The 14,854-nt window shown below is 52.3% G+C and overlaps 1 protein-coding gene across 1 annotated transcript in view; it reads right to left on the bottom strand.

Annotated features, from left to right (window-relative positions):
- The window catches only part of VSTM4 (V-set and transmembrane domain containing 4), an 82,618-nt gene that overhangs the window by 45,370 nt on the left and 22,394 nt on the right, over positions 1-14,854 (bottom strand). The window contains exon 3 of the mRNA XM_058671908.1: positions 7,831-7,899. Coding sequence (XP_058527891.1) covers positions 7,831-7,899 — 69 coding nt within the window. The remainder of the gene's footprint in view (positions 1-7,830; positions 7,900-14,854) is intronic.

Here is a 14,854-nt window from a genome sequence, read left to right as displayed (position 1 = left end):
GTGACCTTGCCAGTGTTGGTCAAAGGGGCTTTAATAGCTAGCAAAAGCAATCAGAGAGGCCTGTGATTATCTTTGCTCTCCTGGGCCTGGCTTGGTCACCACAACCACTGGCTGTGACACAGCAAAGGCTGGCCCCCTCTACAGGGGTCCACATACCCTTCACTTCCCTGCCGTGCTATGAGAAACACAAGGCCCTGGATGGATTCAGCCATCCAACTGTGGCCTTCACCTCTCTAGAACCATGAACCAAAAAACTCCTCTCCTTCAGCAATACCCCAGTCCTCAGCTATTGGCGAGAGAAAGTGGACTCGAACACATGCACTTTTTTTTTTAAGATTTATTTATTTTATTACAGTCAGATATACAGAGAGGAGGAGAGACAGAGAGGAAGATCTTCCATCCGATGATTCACTCCCCAAGTGAGCCACAACGGTCGGTGCTGCGCCGATCCGAAGCCGGGAACCTGGAACCTCTTCCAGGTCTCCCATGCGGGTGCAGGGTCCCAAGTCCTTGGGCCGTCCTCGACTGCTTTCCCAGGCCACAAGCAGGGAGCTGGATGGGAAGTGGAGCTGCCGGGACTAGAACTAGCGCCCATACGGAATCCCGGCGCATTGAAGGCGAGGACTTTAGCCGCTAGGCCATGCCGCCGGGCCAGGACACATGCACTTTTAACATGCAGATGGTGCCTTGCTTTTTAATTTATTGCTCTTTTCAGCTGATGAGTCTGAACCATCTTGAAAAAGATGATCCCAGTTTATCATAATCAGACACCATCCATCACAGAATAACTGGCTGCTGCTGGCCACTCGTGGGATTCCACCTGCGCTCCGCGACGGAGGGCTACAGGATGAACATTCAGAGACCCGGTGCTTAACGCATCTCTCACGTGACATTCTTAAGATTCAGCCCCTGGAAGTCGGATTGCTGGGTCAACAAGAATGCACCTTTGTAAAGCCCTTGGGAAGCACGTAGACAGTTAGTTAAGTGCTGAAATTGAGAAAGCAAAGGCTGCTGGGGTGGTGGGCAGCTGCCTTCCACTGAGAGACTGACGAGGCAGGGCTGGCTCATGATCCATGGGGAGGGGGAGGAAGAGGAAATGCAGCAGACACTCAGGGTCTTTCACTACTATCTTTCTCCCTCCCTGCTATTCCCTGAATCCTGGGCCCCCGGGAGGCCCAGTGCAGTCTCTATCCCTGGGTCTATGAGGTTCTTCTATGGTCAGTCATTTTTTTTCTTTAAAGATTTATTTATTTTTATTTGAAAATCAGATACACAGAGAGGAGGAGAAACAGAGAGGAAGCTTCATCTTCCATCCGATGAGTCACTCCCCAAGTGGCCACAACGGCCAGAGCTGAGCCGATCCAAAGCCAGGAGTCAGGAGTCTCTCTTTGGTTCTCCCACACGGGTGCAGGAGCCCAAAGCTTTGGGCTGTCCTCGACTGCTTTCCCAGGCCACAAGCAGGGAGCTGGGTGGAAGTGGGACCGCCAAGATTAGAACCAACACCTATATGGGATCCCAGAGCGTTCAAGGTGAGGACTTTAGCCACTAGGCTACCACGCTGAGTCCAGTCATTATTTTTGCTGACATTACCTTGAGTAGGTTTCTGTTCCCAGCAACTTGGAAGTCTGAACTTTTCAAATGCACTTGGCCCTCTGTACCCTTAATCTTCACACCCACTGACCAAACCAACCCTGGATCCAAGACTCGAAAAAAACTGCATCTGCAGCAAAGACGTACAGGCCTTTCTTTCCATTATTCCCAAAACAAGGCAACATAGCAATTATCAAATCTTTACATTGTAATAGGCATGATAAGATGTCTAGCAACAGCTTGAAATATACAGGAGAATTGCACAGGCTACTGGTAAAAACTTATTTGAGAGACATGAACATCTCAGATTCAGGAATCCATGAAGACGGTTCTGGAACCATGCCCGAGAGGTACTAAGAGATGACTAGTCAAGTTTGCAAGTGGAAGGAGTTCTTACACTAACACTGAGGGAAGTGGGATAGGTGAGTGGGAAAGGAAGAGGGCTTCCTAAGAGGGTAGCCATGGCAGGGGCAACCAGAGTGGGTTCTAGAAGCCAAAAATTAAAACATTCTAAGGAGGGGTCCTCAAGAGCTCAAGTGCTGTTGGACAACACATCCTGTGAGCTCTAGGAGGGGGGCCGGGGGATCCCAGAGGGAAACCCTGACCGGGGCCAAGGAGGCAGAAGCCAGGCTAGAGACACAGACACCTTGGCCAACTCTGGAGACACCTGCCTCCCCAAGGGACAGGCTGGATCGAGTCCCTTATGACTGGTCAGACACAGGACACAGCATGAAATCCAGCAACCAATGGAACTCAAAGATCCTGGGCATGACACACCATGACAAACCTCGGGACCTCACAGAGTCACCAGCAGGATTTACAATTGGGACACCATGCCATGGGCTCAGCCAGGAAGCACGGTGAACACCTAGCCAGTCCCACATCCATGTGCAGCTGAGCCAACACCCTGAGGACATGTGCAGTCACTTCTTGCATGCATTGAGGCTCAACCACACAGTCACACAGTTGGGCAGACAGACCAAGGGGCTAGTGGATACAATATTTGCCTTAAGGGGATCCTGGGAATATGGGTCCCTGAAGCAAGAGGCAGGCCCACCTGGCTTCAAAGCTTCCTTAGAGTTTCGGGCCCTGGAGGCAGACAGAGCAGCCTGGTCCATGACTCACCTTTCCTTCTGCTCTCTGTCCTTGGTCTGGACCTAAACAGCGCCAGGAAGGGATGGGGTAGCAAGTGACAATGGCCACAGGCACCCACAGCGGCAGGCAGTGGACATCAAGGACCCACACTGCCTTGACAGGAAGCAAGGTACATCCAGAAGTCCCAGGGATGGTTTTGCAGCCTCCTCAAAGTGGTACAAGGGGAGCGCTCCCAGGACAGCTGTGGCTGCCGCTTCCTTAAACATCTGGCAGCTCCCACAGGCCTGACTGCCCAGCCAAGTAGGCCGACCATGAACCCTGGTGGCCAACAAGCACCAGTGTCCTTGCATGAGAAAGGCTCACAAACAACTGTTTTTCTCTGCTGCCCAGGAAGCTATACGTGACATTTTGATTTTTTTTCCCCCTTCTTTCCACGCTACGGGAAGCCAACCAGCTGGGGGTAGTGCTGTGGCAGAGCACATTAAGCCACCACCTACAGAGTGCACAACTCATGGATACCAGTTCCAGTCCTGCCTGCTGCTCCTCCCATCCAGCTCCCTGCTAATGAGCCTGGGGAAGCAGCAGAGGATGATCCAAGTGCTTGGCCCCAGATGGAGTTACTCCACCTGGCCCATCCCTTACCATTGGAGCCATGTGGGGAATGAAGCAGTAGATGGAAGATCTCTACCTGTATCCCTCTACTCAAAGGGCCCAGCCTGGTAGCCTGGTGCCTGAAGTTCTTGCCTTGCATGCACCAGGATCCCATATGAGTTCATGTCCTGGTTGCTCCACTTCCCATCCAGCTCCTTGCTGTGGCCTGGGAAAGCAGTCAAGGATAACCCAAAGTCTTGGGATGCTGCACCAGCATAGGAGACCCGGAAGAAGTTCCTGGCTCCTGGCTTTGGATCAGTTCAGCTCCAGCCATCGTAGCCATTTGGCAAGTGGATGGAAGATCTTTCTCTCTATATCTCCTTCACTCTGTAAATCTGAGTTTTCAATAAAAATATCCTTAAAAAAAAATCTAAGTTGTGAATGTCGGCCCTGAAGCTTATGACTCAGACCAGGCCAAACAACATTCATCTGAGGGCCAAAACCAAAGCTAGCCTGGATTTAACAAATGCACTTAATCAAATCTGAAAAAAAAAAATTTAAGGATTTATTTATTTTTACTACAAAGTCAGATATACAGAAAAGATGAGAGACAGAGAGGAAGATCCTCCATCCGATGAGTCACTCCCCAAGCGACCATAACAGTCAGAGCTGAGCCGATCCAAAGCCAGGAGCCTGGAACCTCCTCTGAGTCTCCCATACAGGTGCAGGGTCCCAAGGCTTTGGGCCGTCCTCGACTGCTTTCCCAGGCCACAAGCAGGGAGCTGGATGGGAAGCCGGATGTCTGAGATTAGAATTGGCACACGGGCCCGGCGGCATGGCCTAGCAGCTAAAGTCCTCGCCTTGAAAGCCCCGGGATCCCATGTGGGCGCCAGTTCTAATCCCGGCAGCTCCACTTCCCATCCAGCTCCCTGCCTGTGGCCTGGGAAAGCAGTCGAGGACGGCCCAAAGCTTTGGGACCCTGCACCCGCGTGGGAGACCTGGAAGAGGTTCCTGGTCCCGGCTTCGGATTGGCGCGCACCGGCCCGTTGCGCTCACTTGGGGAGTGAAACATCGGATGGAACATCTTCCTCTCTGTCCCTCCTCCTCTCTGTATATCCGGCTTTCCAATAACAATAGAATCTTTAAAAAAAAAAAAAAAAAGAGAATCGGCACCCATTTGGGATCCCGGCACATGCAAGGCAAGGACTTTAGCTGTTAGGCTACCACGCTGGGCCCCCCGAAATCAGTTTTCAATATACCAAATGCATCTGCACATGCACACAAGAACTGTAAAAATCGTGCTGGATTCTCTGCATTCCCTTATAATTTCTTGTGTTCCTTTTTTCAAAGATTCTGTTTTATTTATTTGAAAAGCCAAGTGTCACAGAGAAAAAGAGATTTTTTTTTTTCATCTGCTTGTTCACTCAGCTCAGCCAGCAGCCTGGAACTCCCATTCTCCTACACAGTTGGTAGGGGCCCAAGCAAATGGCTCATCTTCCTCTGCTTTCCCAGGCACCTGAGCAGGGAGCTGGATCCAAAGCAGAGCAGTGGGACTCGAACCAACGCTCTGATAGGGAAGGCCAAAGTCACCGGCTGAGGCTGAACCCGTGGCACAACGCTGGCCCCTCTGTAAGGACAGTTTTCTCTTCTGCCCTTGGCCTTCCCAAGACACCATGGCCACTTGCAGACTGAGCTACAAGCCACCATGCAGACAAAGGCCATGCCTCCCTGAAGCAGCCGGGAGGCTGCAGTGGTGGCATATGGCAAGTGGATGCGGGGACAGTGGGACTGCGTCAGCATCACCCAGACAGTGCGATCAAGCCCAGGATAGGCAGAGGGCGCCTGCCTGCTGGCAGCCCAGAGTGGGTGTTCAGGAATGCTTTTAAAACCCAGTACCTCCAGAAACCCGGAAGCCCGGTGTCCCCACACCAAGGTCAAGGTCAGTTCTTACATTTCCAGGGAAAATGCAAGAGCTCAGGAAATCATAGTGTGTGTGTGTGGGGGGGGGGGCGGGGATGGCAGGGGAGGGACAGAACAAAAGAAAAAAGCAAACAAACAGAAAAACTCTACTGTGCTTGCTTCTACCATATTTTAATGTAGTCTGGGAGTCTGTCTTGCTTAGGGCCAAATACTTAAATGATAGCCCCATGGGAGTTTAACTCACTCTAGCATCCCATCAAGAGCATCTCAATCAATGGCTGTGTGTGTGTGTGTGTGTGTGTGTGTGGCATACAGCCAGCCCTTAGCTGAGTCCCAAACTCAACCCACTAGGCCTGCTGCCCTTACTGCAGCTGTCCAGGCCAGGAACAAAAGGGCAAAAGGCCTGGGGCCATGCGCCAGAGACCTTGTCAAGAGCTGGGTTAAAAAAGCAAAACCCACAGCCACTACCGCTTTTTTCCTATCACAGGAATAAAGGAGAACTCAGACAGCTGCTGGGAGCATGCGTTACAGAGCCAGAAGGCACTGTGCTCTGACCACGGCGGGAGCTGACTCCCTGGCCAGGCACACACCATGTGCTGGGCCCTGGAGCCCAGGCAGGGACTCAGGCCAGTGGGAGGCTGACTTTCTCAGCCATGCCTGCATTCCACGCCACCGAGATACTGTGGCGGGAGCCCACGTGGACAGGGAGCAGTCACGTCCCATGCCAGGAAGCCCAGAGGCTGAGCCATGACAGGACTCAATGCTTTTCCCGGTGAGAACTGCCTTCATGCTGAGGGTCTCCCTCGAAGCTCCAGTGCACTGCAGGCTCCAGCCCTGCCCACTCCCTTACAGGGACACCAGGCTCCCAGAACACAGTACCCACGATGCAGTCCACGTGGGTGAGAAGCACATTGAGACCCTGATCCTGCCTTAATGGAATAATCAGAATCTCAGGGCGCAGCCCGGCAGGTCCCCAGGAGAGTCAGGCAAAGGGTGATGAGGAAGGCTCCTGCTTTCACAGCCCCACATGTGAGCTCAGGCAGGGTTCCTAGATGTTACACAACAGCACCGAAACTGCTTTTTCTCCTCCTTGACTGCAAAGGGGCAAAGTACTCTCCATCTCTCTGCCGCAGGCAGGCATTCCCTGCACGAGACATCGAGGGAGGGAACTGTGAGTTATCTTACTAGGTCGGGGTCCCTAAGCACACACACACAAATACACACACACACACACAAGCATTCATATACACACATATACATACACACAGACATGCAAATACACACAAATACATACACACAAACACATCTACACAACACACACACACAAGGTTGAGATGCCAGTTAAGACACCTGCCTACACTCCCTATCAAAGTGCCTGAGCTTGAGTCCTGGCTCCACTCCCAAGTCCAGCCTCCTGCTAATGTGCAGCCTCCCAGGTGCTAGGCCAAGTAAGTGGGTCCCTGCCAGGCTGGCTTAACATTGGCCCTTGTAGGCATTTGGGGAACAAACCAATCAACAGGAGCGCACTCTCTCTCCATTTCTATCTCTCCCTCTCTGTCTCTCTCATTCTGCCTCTCAAATAAATAAACAAGTCTTTAAAATTATATCTGCTTTGGGGCAGGCGTTGTAGACAGCAATTTAAGCCAACCACGTAGACATCGCACATGGGAGTGCTGGTTTGAGGCTCAGCTACCCACTTATCCAGCTCCCTGCTAGTGTCTCTAGGATTCAACAGGCCATAGCACGAGTCCTCAGGCTCCCGTCACCCCCATGGGAGCCCTGGGTGGCACTCATGGCTCCTGACTTCTGTCTGTCCAGTCCCAGCTGTTGCAGGCCCTTGGGGGGAGTGAACCAGCAGATGGAAGACCTCTCTGTCTTGCCCTCTCTTTTTGTCATTCTGCCTTTCAAGTAAATCCATCAAGGATGCCTTCCCTAAGGCCTGACCTGAGCAAGCCACAGCATCACCTGGAGTCTTTGTTAACAACACCCACATCCCTGGACACCATCCCCACAGTTGTGGGTCCCGGGCAGCCACGGCAGGGTCCACCATGGGTATGTGTGACAAGCATCCTTGAATGTTATTGCTGCTGCTGAGCCCAGACCACAATTAGCCCTTAGCCTGGATGCTCCCTGCAATCCCCCTAAGGAATTTTATTAATAAGTTTCCTCCAAGGCAGCATCTCCAGGGATAGAACCCAGGAATCAGGGATTTTGAAACTTTCCATGGCCTTTGAACACGGGAGGAGAGACACTAGCTTAAGGTTTCTAATTAAATCCAGAATCTCAAACCTCCAAACTCCAACTTGAAACACCATGTGGTCACAGTAGACTCTCTTAGCATTTTGACATCCCTGGAAGGACCCCCTCCCTCGGCCCAGTTGGGAGTGGGTGACTCTGCGAGGAAACGACGCAGAAATTGTGCAGACGGTGCCCCGATCCTCTGCTCCCTCAGGAGCTGTGGCCTCCCAGCAGTGAGGACCCACCTTCCTCTCGCGTGAACGAAGGTAAGCCCAGAGAAGAATGTGATGCTACAGCAAAACCGACAAGTTAGGTCCCTTCTCGCCATCTCACTACCCCCTTGCAGTAATATAAACGTGCGCTGGCTCTCACCAGCAAGGAACACGCAAGGTTTACCTTCAAAAACTGCCCAGATCTCTTTCTTGGGTTCCAAGAACGATTCTTCTGAGGCCTTGAGGGAAATTACTGGAAGACAAAGCAGGGAGCCAAGTCAGACAGGGTAGTTCAGGGCCCTGGCCCCCACCCATGCGGGGACCCCAAGGAACACCACCCGGTGCTGAGGGCCCTTCCACTGGGGCCGGGCTGGGGTGATGTTGCAACACACCTCGCAGCTGAGAGGGCAGGGCACAGGACCAGAGAAGTCAGCTGCCCAAGTAGGAAAGCCAGCACAAGGGGCAGGTGTGTGGCGCAACAGTCCAGATGCTGGTTAGAATGCCCACCTCTTGTGGCAGAGGGCTGGTGTTGGAGTCCTGGCTCCAATCCTAACTCAGATTCCAGTATCCCACCAACACACACCCCGGAAAGCAACAGAAGGTGACTCAAGCAGTGGGGTCCCTGTACCTATGTGGGCCACCTCCATGGAGTTCAGCTGTTCCATTTTTTTTTAAGATTTATTTATTTTTCTTAGAAAGTCAGATTTACAGATAAAAGGAGAGACAGAAAGATCTTCCATCCATTGATTCACTCACTCCCCAAGTGGCTGAAATGGCCAGAGATGAGCTGATCAGAATCCAAGAGTCAGGAACTTCCTCCAGGTCTCCCACATGGGTGCGGGGTCCCAAGGCCTTGGGCCGTCCTCTACTGCTTTCCCAGACCACAAGCAGGGAGCTGGATGGGAAGTGGAGCATCCAGGATATGAACCGGCGTCCATATAGGATCCCAGCACATGCAAGGCGAGGACTTTTAGCCACTAGGCTACTGTGCGGGCCCTACAGCTGCCTTTTTAAAAAGTACTATTATGTTAATTGAAAGCTAGAGTTACATAGAGAGGGAGAGACCCAGACAGAAAGAGAGATCTTCCATCCAATGGTTCACTTCCCAAATGGCCCTAGTGGCCAGAGCTGGGCTGGTCCAAAGTTGGGAGCCAGGGACTTCCTCCCTATCTCCCACATGGATGCAGGGACCCCAAAACCTCAGGTCACCCGCCACTGGTTTCCCAGCTCATAAGCGATGAACTGGATCAGAATCAGAGCAGCTGGGACTCGAATCAGTGTCCATATGCAACGGCTGCACCGAGGGAGAGAATAGGCCTGCTTGAACCACAGTGCTGGTCCCTTGCCGGCTCTCGACTGGCCCAGCTCCAGCTGTTGTAGACATTGTGGGAGTGAATGAGAAGATGGGAGTAACGTCTCTCTCTCTCGCTTTCACTCTCCCTCTCTGGTTTTTCCTAAATACATACATTTTTAGAACTAAATAAAAGCTGGTAAATGCCGAGACGTGGAGGTGCCTGCAGTTCTCTGCTGACTCATGTCCGGGGCCCGAACGTGCTGCTCTGCGCAAGGCAATCTCAGAGCAGCCACACCTGATTCTGACACCATCCTGTCTTCCTGCGGTTCCTGGTCATCCCTGGATCCTCAGCACCTGCTGTCAGCAGTTACGGAGACAGGACTGAGTTACAAGGTGTAAGGAGTCTGGAATCACCGCAGGGTCCCAGGCAAAAGGAACAGCGTGGTAACAACTGCAACAAACGCAGCATGTCAGGGACTGAGAAGTTTCTGAGCTCGTGGGAGCCTCCTGTCTCTGTCACCATTGACCCAACAGGGCTCGTGTGACCCAGGGATGGAATCTGCTATTTTGGCGCATCTAAATGTAAACAGCCACACACGTTCAGAGTTCACCATGCTGAAGAGTTCTAGAATAAGACTCCCGGACTTGGATTTTTGGATTTTTTTTTTTTTTTTCTGAAGATAGCTGGGAGATCGAATCGGTACCGCAGGCAAGGGATATGGCAAAGGCTGTCCAGGGTTTTAATTCTATTTATGTCTCCTCCCATGAACTTTTGTATTATAATGATTACTGTTATGGATTTCAATAAGCCTTCCATCCCTAACCTCTTTATTGTATCTAACTTGCCGTACAACCACTCTAGTAGTTCTCACTTTCACAGCCTGCATTTCTCTATTCTAAATGATCCATGTAGATTTCCTTCGTGCATCCAGATTTTCTAGAGAATTTCTCCAACCTGACATCTAATTTGCTGACCACATTCATAACAGTCTTACTGACATTCATGCCCGCACTGAGCACACACTTAGGTCTTCTATTTGTGGTTTTTTCACTTTTGATTTTGCCTTCAAGTTCTCCTAATTGAAGGCCAGGCTCTGCGTGTGGAGAAGCAGACAGCTTCTAGATGGAATCTTAGTTCCCTGGTAGGAAATTACAGAGCCGGCAAAATAATCATTTTAAGTTAATCAGAGTTGCAATCATTGAAATGCTGGGTTTAGTTGGTAGAGCATCTAGCCCAGTGCTGGCTTTCTCTAACTCTCAGGGCTCGATGGAGTCCCATCCCCTCCACCACCTGCCCCTGATACAGATTCTGGGATATCTACCGTGGTCCTTCCCATTTTCAACTCATTGTTAGAAATGCCTAAAAGTAGGCCCAGCATGGTAGCCTAGTGGCGAAAGTCCTTTGCATGCGCCGGGATCCCATTAAGGGCACTAGTTCTAATCCCAGCTGTTCCACTTCCCATCCAGCTCCCCGCCTGTGGCCTGGGAAAGCAGTCGAGCACAGCCCAAAGTCTTGGGACCCTGCATCCACGTGGGAGACACAGAAGAGACTCCTGGCTCCTGGCTTCTGCTCAGCTTAGCTCTGGCTGTTGCAGCCCCTACGGGAGTGAACCAACGGACGGAGGATCTTCCTTCCTTGTCTCTCGTTCTCCCTATAAAATCCGACTTTCCAATAAAAATGAATGAATCAACCTTTAAAAAAGAAAGAAATGTCTAAAAGTCACTTGCCTCTAAAGAGACCTGGCTGTCATTTGGTACACAGCTTCTCCTGATAGCACTGTGTGAGTGGGGGTGAATCACCACGAGTTAAGAATGTCTGACAACCAGGCTCACGCCACTGCTTTCCTCTGCGACCTGCCTGCCTGGCATGGCCTTCAGATGCCAACTAGGACATTATATAGACATATGTATGTACATATGTATGTATGTATATGTGGATATTTGTATATCTGATTACAACTTCAGATACCACTGTGTAATTAACATCAACGTGTTCATGAACATAGCTGGGTGCTGCAGGAAGCAGAAATGCATCTAGATTTTTCTACCAGCTTTCCTAGTTGTCCCGAGAGAAGACTTCAGTCTGCCATTCCCATTCCAACCAAGACACTTTTTCCCTTAAAAGCACAATGCCATCTTTCAGATGTCTTGATTTCTTCTTCCAATTTTTTTTTTTCAACTTCTGTATTTGAAAGGCAGATTTACAGAAAGAGAAAGAGGCAGAGAGAGGGAGGGTGGGGAGAGAGAGAGAGAGAGAGAGAGAGAGAGAGAGAGAGAGAGATCTCCTGTCTTCTCATTCATTCCCCCAAATGGCCAAAATGGTGGGAGTTGGGCAGGTCTGACACCAGACACTTCTTCCGGGTCTCCAATAGGGGTTCAGGGGCCCCTGAGTCGTCTGCCACTGCTGTCCCACACACAGTAGCAGGGAGCTGGATCAGAAGTGGAGCAGCCAGCACGTGAACCAGCGATCATCTGGGATGCTGGTACTGCAAGTAGAGACCTAACCCACTACACTACATACCCCTCCTCCACCCCAGCCAGAGACACTTTCAAATCCGAGCCACACCCTTTGCCTCCCAGTCATTCAGGACATTGCTAGGAAGCAGACCTTTGTCCCTTCTGGACTGTGCCACAGAGATGCTGCCATCTGGACCCCACAGAGACACATGGGACCCTCCACGTGACTTAAAGACACATCAGAAATCAGCCCGCCCAGCCTCCTCCGCCGGCTGCGTCAGCCCCAGCGAACGCACTGACAGCCCACCAGAGTTCCCCCACTCCTAGAAATCCAGAAAAAGAGCACATGGTTGATGTGAGTCTTGGGTCTTTCTATTGGATTTCGAGGTGAGACCACTGTGCTGAAGATGGGTAGAACAGACAACGACTAGAGTTGGCCCAGAGGAAGAGGATGGGACAGATGGGGCTGGGTGGTGCTTCAGGCACCTGCCCCGCCTACTACCATCCTCACATGCTGTGAGTTACGCAACCCGAGCTTGTTCACCTCTCCCCTGAATTACCCAGATGGATTTTCACAGCTCCAACTGCAAGAGCTGGAGCTTCGTGGAGCTCCGGGTCCCAAGAGGAGCCAGGAGGGGCCCAGCATGGCAGCCTAGTGGTTAAAGTCTTTGCACACGCCAGGATCCCATATGGGTACCAGTTCATATCCCGACTGCTCCACTTCCCATCCAGCTCCCTGCTTGTGGCCTAGGGAAGCAGTGGAGAGTGGCTCAAAGCCTTGGGACTCTGCACCCATGTCAGAGTCCCAGAAGAAGCTCCAGGCTCCTGGCTTCAGATCAGCTCAGCTCTGGTCCTTGCAGCCACTTGGGGAGTGACCCAGCAGATGGAAGATATTTCTCTCTGTTTCTCCTCTCCCTGTAAATCTGACTTTCTAATAAAAATAAACAAATCTTTAAAAAGAAAAAAAAAAAGAGGAGCCAGCCATGTGTTGTTTCTGATCCTTGCCTCCTCCAAGCCAAGAAGGAACGGCTGTTTCACTTCCCCTCCCCACCAGATGGAGGCGCTGTATGGGAAAGTGCTGCAGCTTTGTTCTGGGGCTTGATGAGTCACTCCATTCATACCCTTATCTGGGCCTGCGAGTAAGACCAGTCTCCACATGGCCCCTGCCTGGGCTTCAGAAATGTTCGCAAGGTTCTGCCCCAGCTATCTTGTTTCAGTCCATAATCCCGTGCTATCTCCAACCAGGAGGGATACATTGTCGCAGATGGGGGGGGCAGGGTTTCTGAGTCAGCAGACTAGAAAAACAGGCCAGCAGCAAGGGCCTTGAGCCAGACAGTCAGTGGCTCTGCCCTTCATTAGTGCATCTGCCCCCATGGGCACGCAGTTGTGTGGAAGCTTTTGCCAGACCAAAGAAAAATGAGTCCTAGATAACGCCTAGCTTTTGGAATGGCTACGCCTTGTAGTTCACCCAGACTCCCAGGAAATGCAGAAGAAGATAACAGCAGCTTTCCCATCCTCCCCCCCCCCCCCCCCCCGCAAATGGAACAGGCACAGGGAGTTGGAAGTCCTGCCAGCCCCACCCCATCCCCCACCACGGCAACCCAGCCAGGAATGCAGGAATTACCAACACCTGAGCCCAGTCAACCTTGACCCTGAGAGGTGTCCTGCAGGACCATGAAGGGAGATGGGGATTTCTATGCCCCTACCTGCTGACTGCCTCTCTCTCACCACCCTAATGCAGCCGAACCTCAGAACGTGGCTCCCCTGTGGGGTGAGAGGAACATGGCTCCTGTCTGGCCCAGCCGCATGGGGGTAGACGCTATGTGCTCCTCTGGAAGGCCGGGACACCCCAGCTGCTGGGAGCCAGGCTCCTGCTGCTCCTCAGGGGACCCCACTACGGCACCCCTCACACACACTCAACCCTTCCATCCCTGCTGAGGGCAGAGCAACCAGGGCGGAGTGAGGAGAGGAGGGTGTTGGTGCCAGGACCCCCATCTCCTCCCCCTAAGGGTTACAAGGCCTCTGATATAGAGCCTGCAGGTAGAAAGAAGGTAGACAGGTAAGCCAAGTGATTGAAGAAACAGAGGAGCCCAGTTGTTGCCAGTGCCAAGCCACCTTTCTCCACACAGCTGGGTCAGAAACTCGGGAGTACTTGGGTTTCATTCTGCCTCTTGCTTTTGGGTCACATGATTTGTGGCTCCCATGAGAAAACAGTGAATGTTCAGCAGCTAAATCATCCCCGACCAGTTAGCCGAGATTTCCCTGGCACCTGCCCCAATCCCAGGGGGAGGAACGGGGCTGGCCTTCCCAGGAGCTCCTGCTGGGCCCCAGGAGAGCAGCACTGGTCACTTCCCCCTACAGGACAAGTTGTAAAGTCCACAAGGCACTGCTTCCGTAGGGAGACCTGGCTGGAAGTGGCCACAGGAGCCAACAACAAGGAAGAACGCGACCTGGGACGGCCCAGGCAAAGCCATGGGATCAGCCTGAGGCTGGAGGAAGCCAGCTACAGAGAAGATAACCTTGGTCACATCTTCTGATGGGCACCGTCCCTCAGCCAGGGTGCAACCCAAGAGCCATGGCTGCACTTGGACACGGGTCCCTGAGGAGGCTGTGCCTCAGGCTTTGTGACTTCCCACTCAGAGTCCATGACAAAGTCCTCTGGACTTGGAGGTGGGGCTGAGGCTGCTCCACCGGGGGAGGGGCTGACACCCTTAATCTGGAGGACTCAGAGAGGCCCTGGGAGGACTCGGTGTCCCCTGAAATCCCCTCTCTCCCCTGGGCACCATCCCCACCTCCACCTCCTTGAACACAGCTCCAACAACGGTCGCATCCAAAGTGCAATGCACATTTCTGACCCAGACAGGCTTCCGGAAAGTAGGATTTGATGGGCAGGGAGAGCCCAGAGAAGTAAGAAGGCAACAGAAGTAGGGGAAAAGACGCAGGAGAGATGGGGGACACACCTTCACCTGTTGGCTTCGGCTGTCACTCAGCACCTCCCAGGCCCTGCCATCACCCAGTGCCCCGTGGCCAAGATAGGTAAGCACTCTGGCTTGCAAGAATGTCGACTCCCCTCTGGAGACTCCAAGATTGCCTGCCTGCCACTCACTGCCACAGGCACGCCCAGCAAGGGCAGATGAGAAGCAAGTCCAAGTTGATCAGCTCGTGGGGAAGCAGATCCTGAGCCCCCAGGCCAAAGAAGCATCCAGAAGTGAAAACTGCACCAAGTTCGGCTCAACCCTGGACCAACAAGCAGAGCAAGGTAAAACCCGACCCCATCACAAACATGCTCCGAAGGGGGAATAAATGGCGTGGCTTCACCTGGGGAGATGTGATGTGCAAGAACATAGCTTCCAGGCGAATGAATGAATGAATGAAATGGACACACTGGTGGGTCTCCCAAAGAGAAGGCGGGGCCAGGACCATGATATGGTCACATTCTGGAAGGCTGGGAAGAGGG

This window comes from Ochotona princeps, chromosome 13 (assembly GCF_030435755.1).
Source record: "Ochotona princeps isolate mOchPri1 chromosome 13, mOchPri1.hap1, whole genome shotgun sequence".
Lineage (NCBI taxonomy): Eukaryota > Metazoa > Chordata > Mammalia > Lagomorpha > Ochotonidae > Ochotona > Ochotona princeps.
This window is presented reverse-complemented; position numbering and strand designations above follow the sequence as displayed.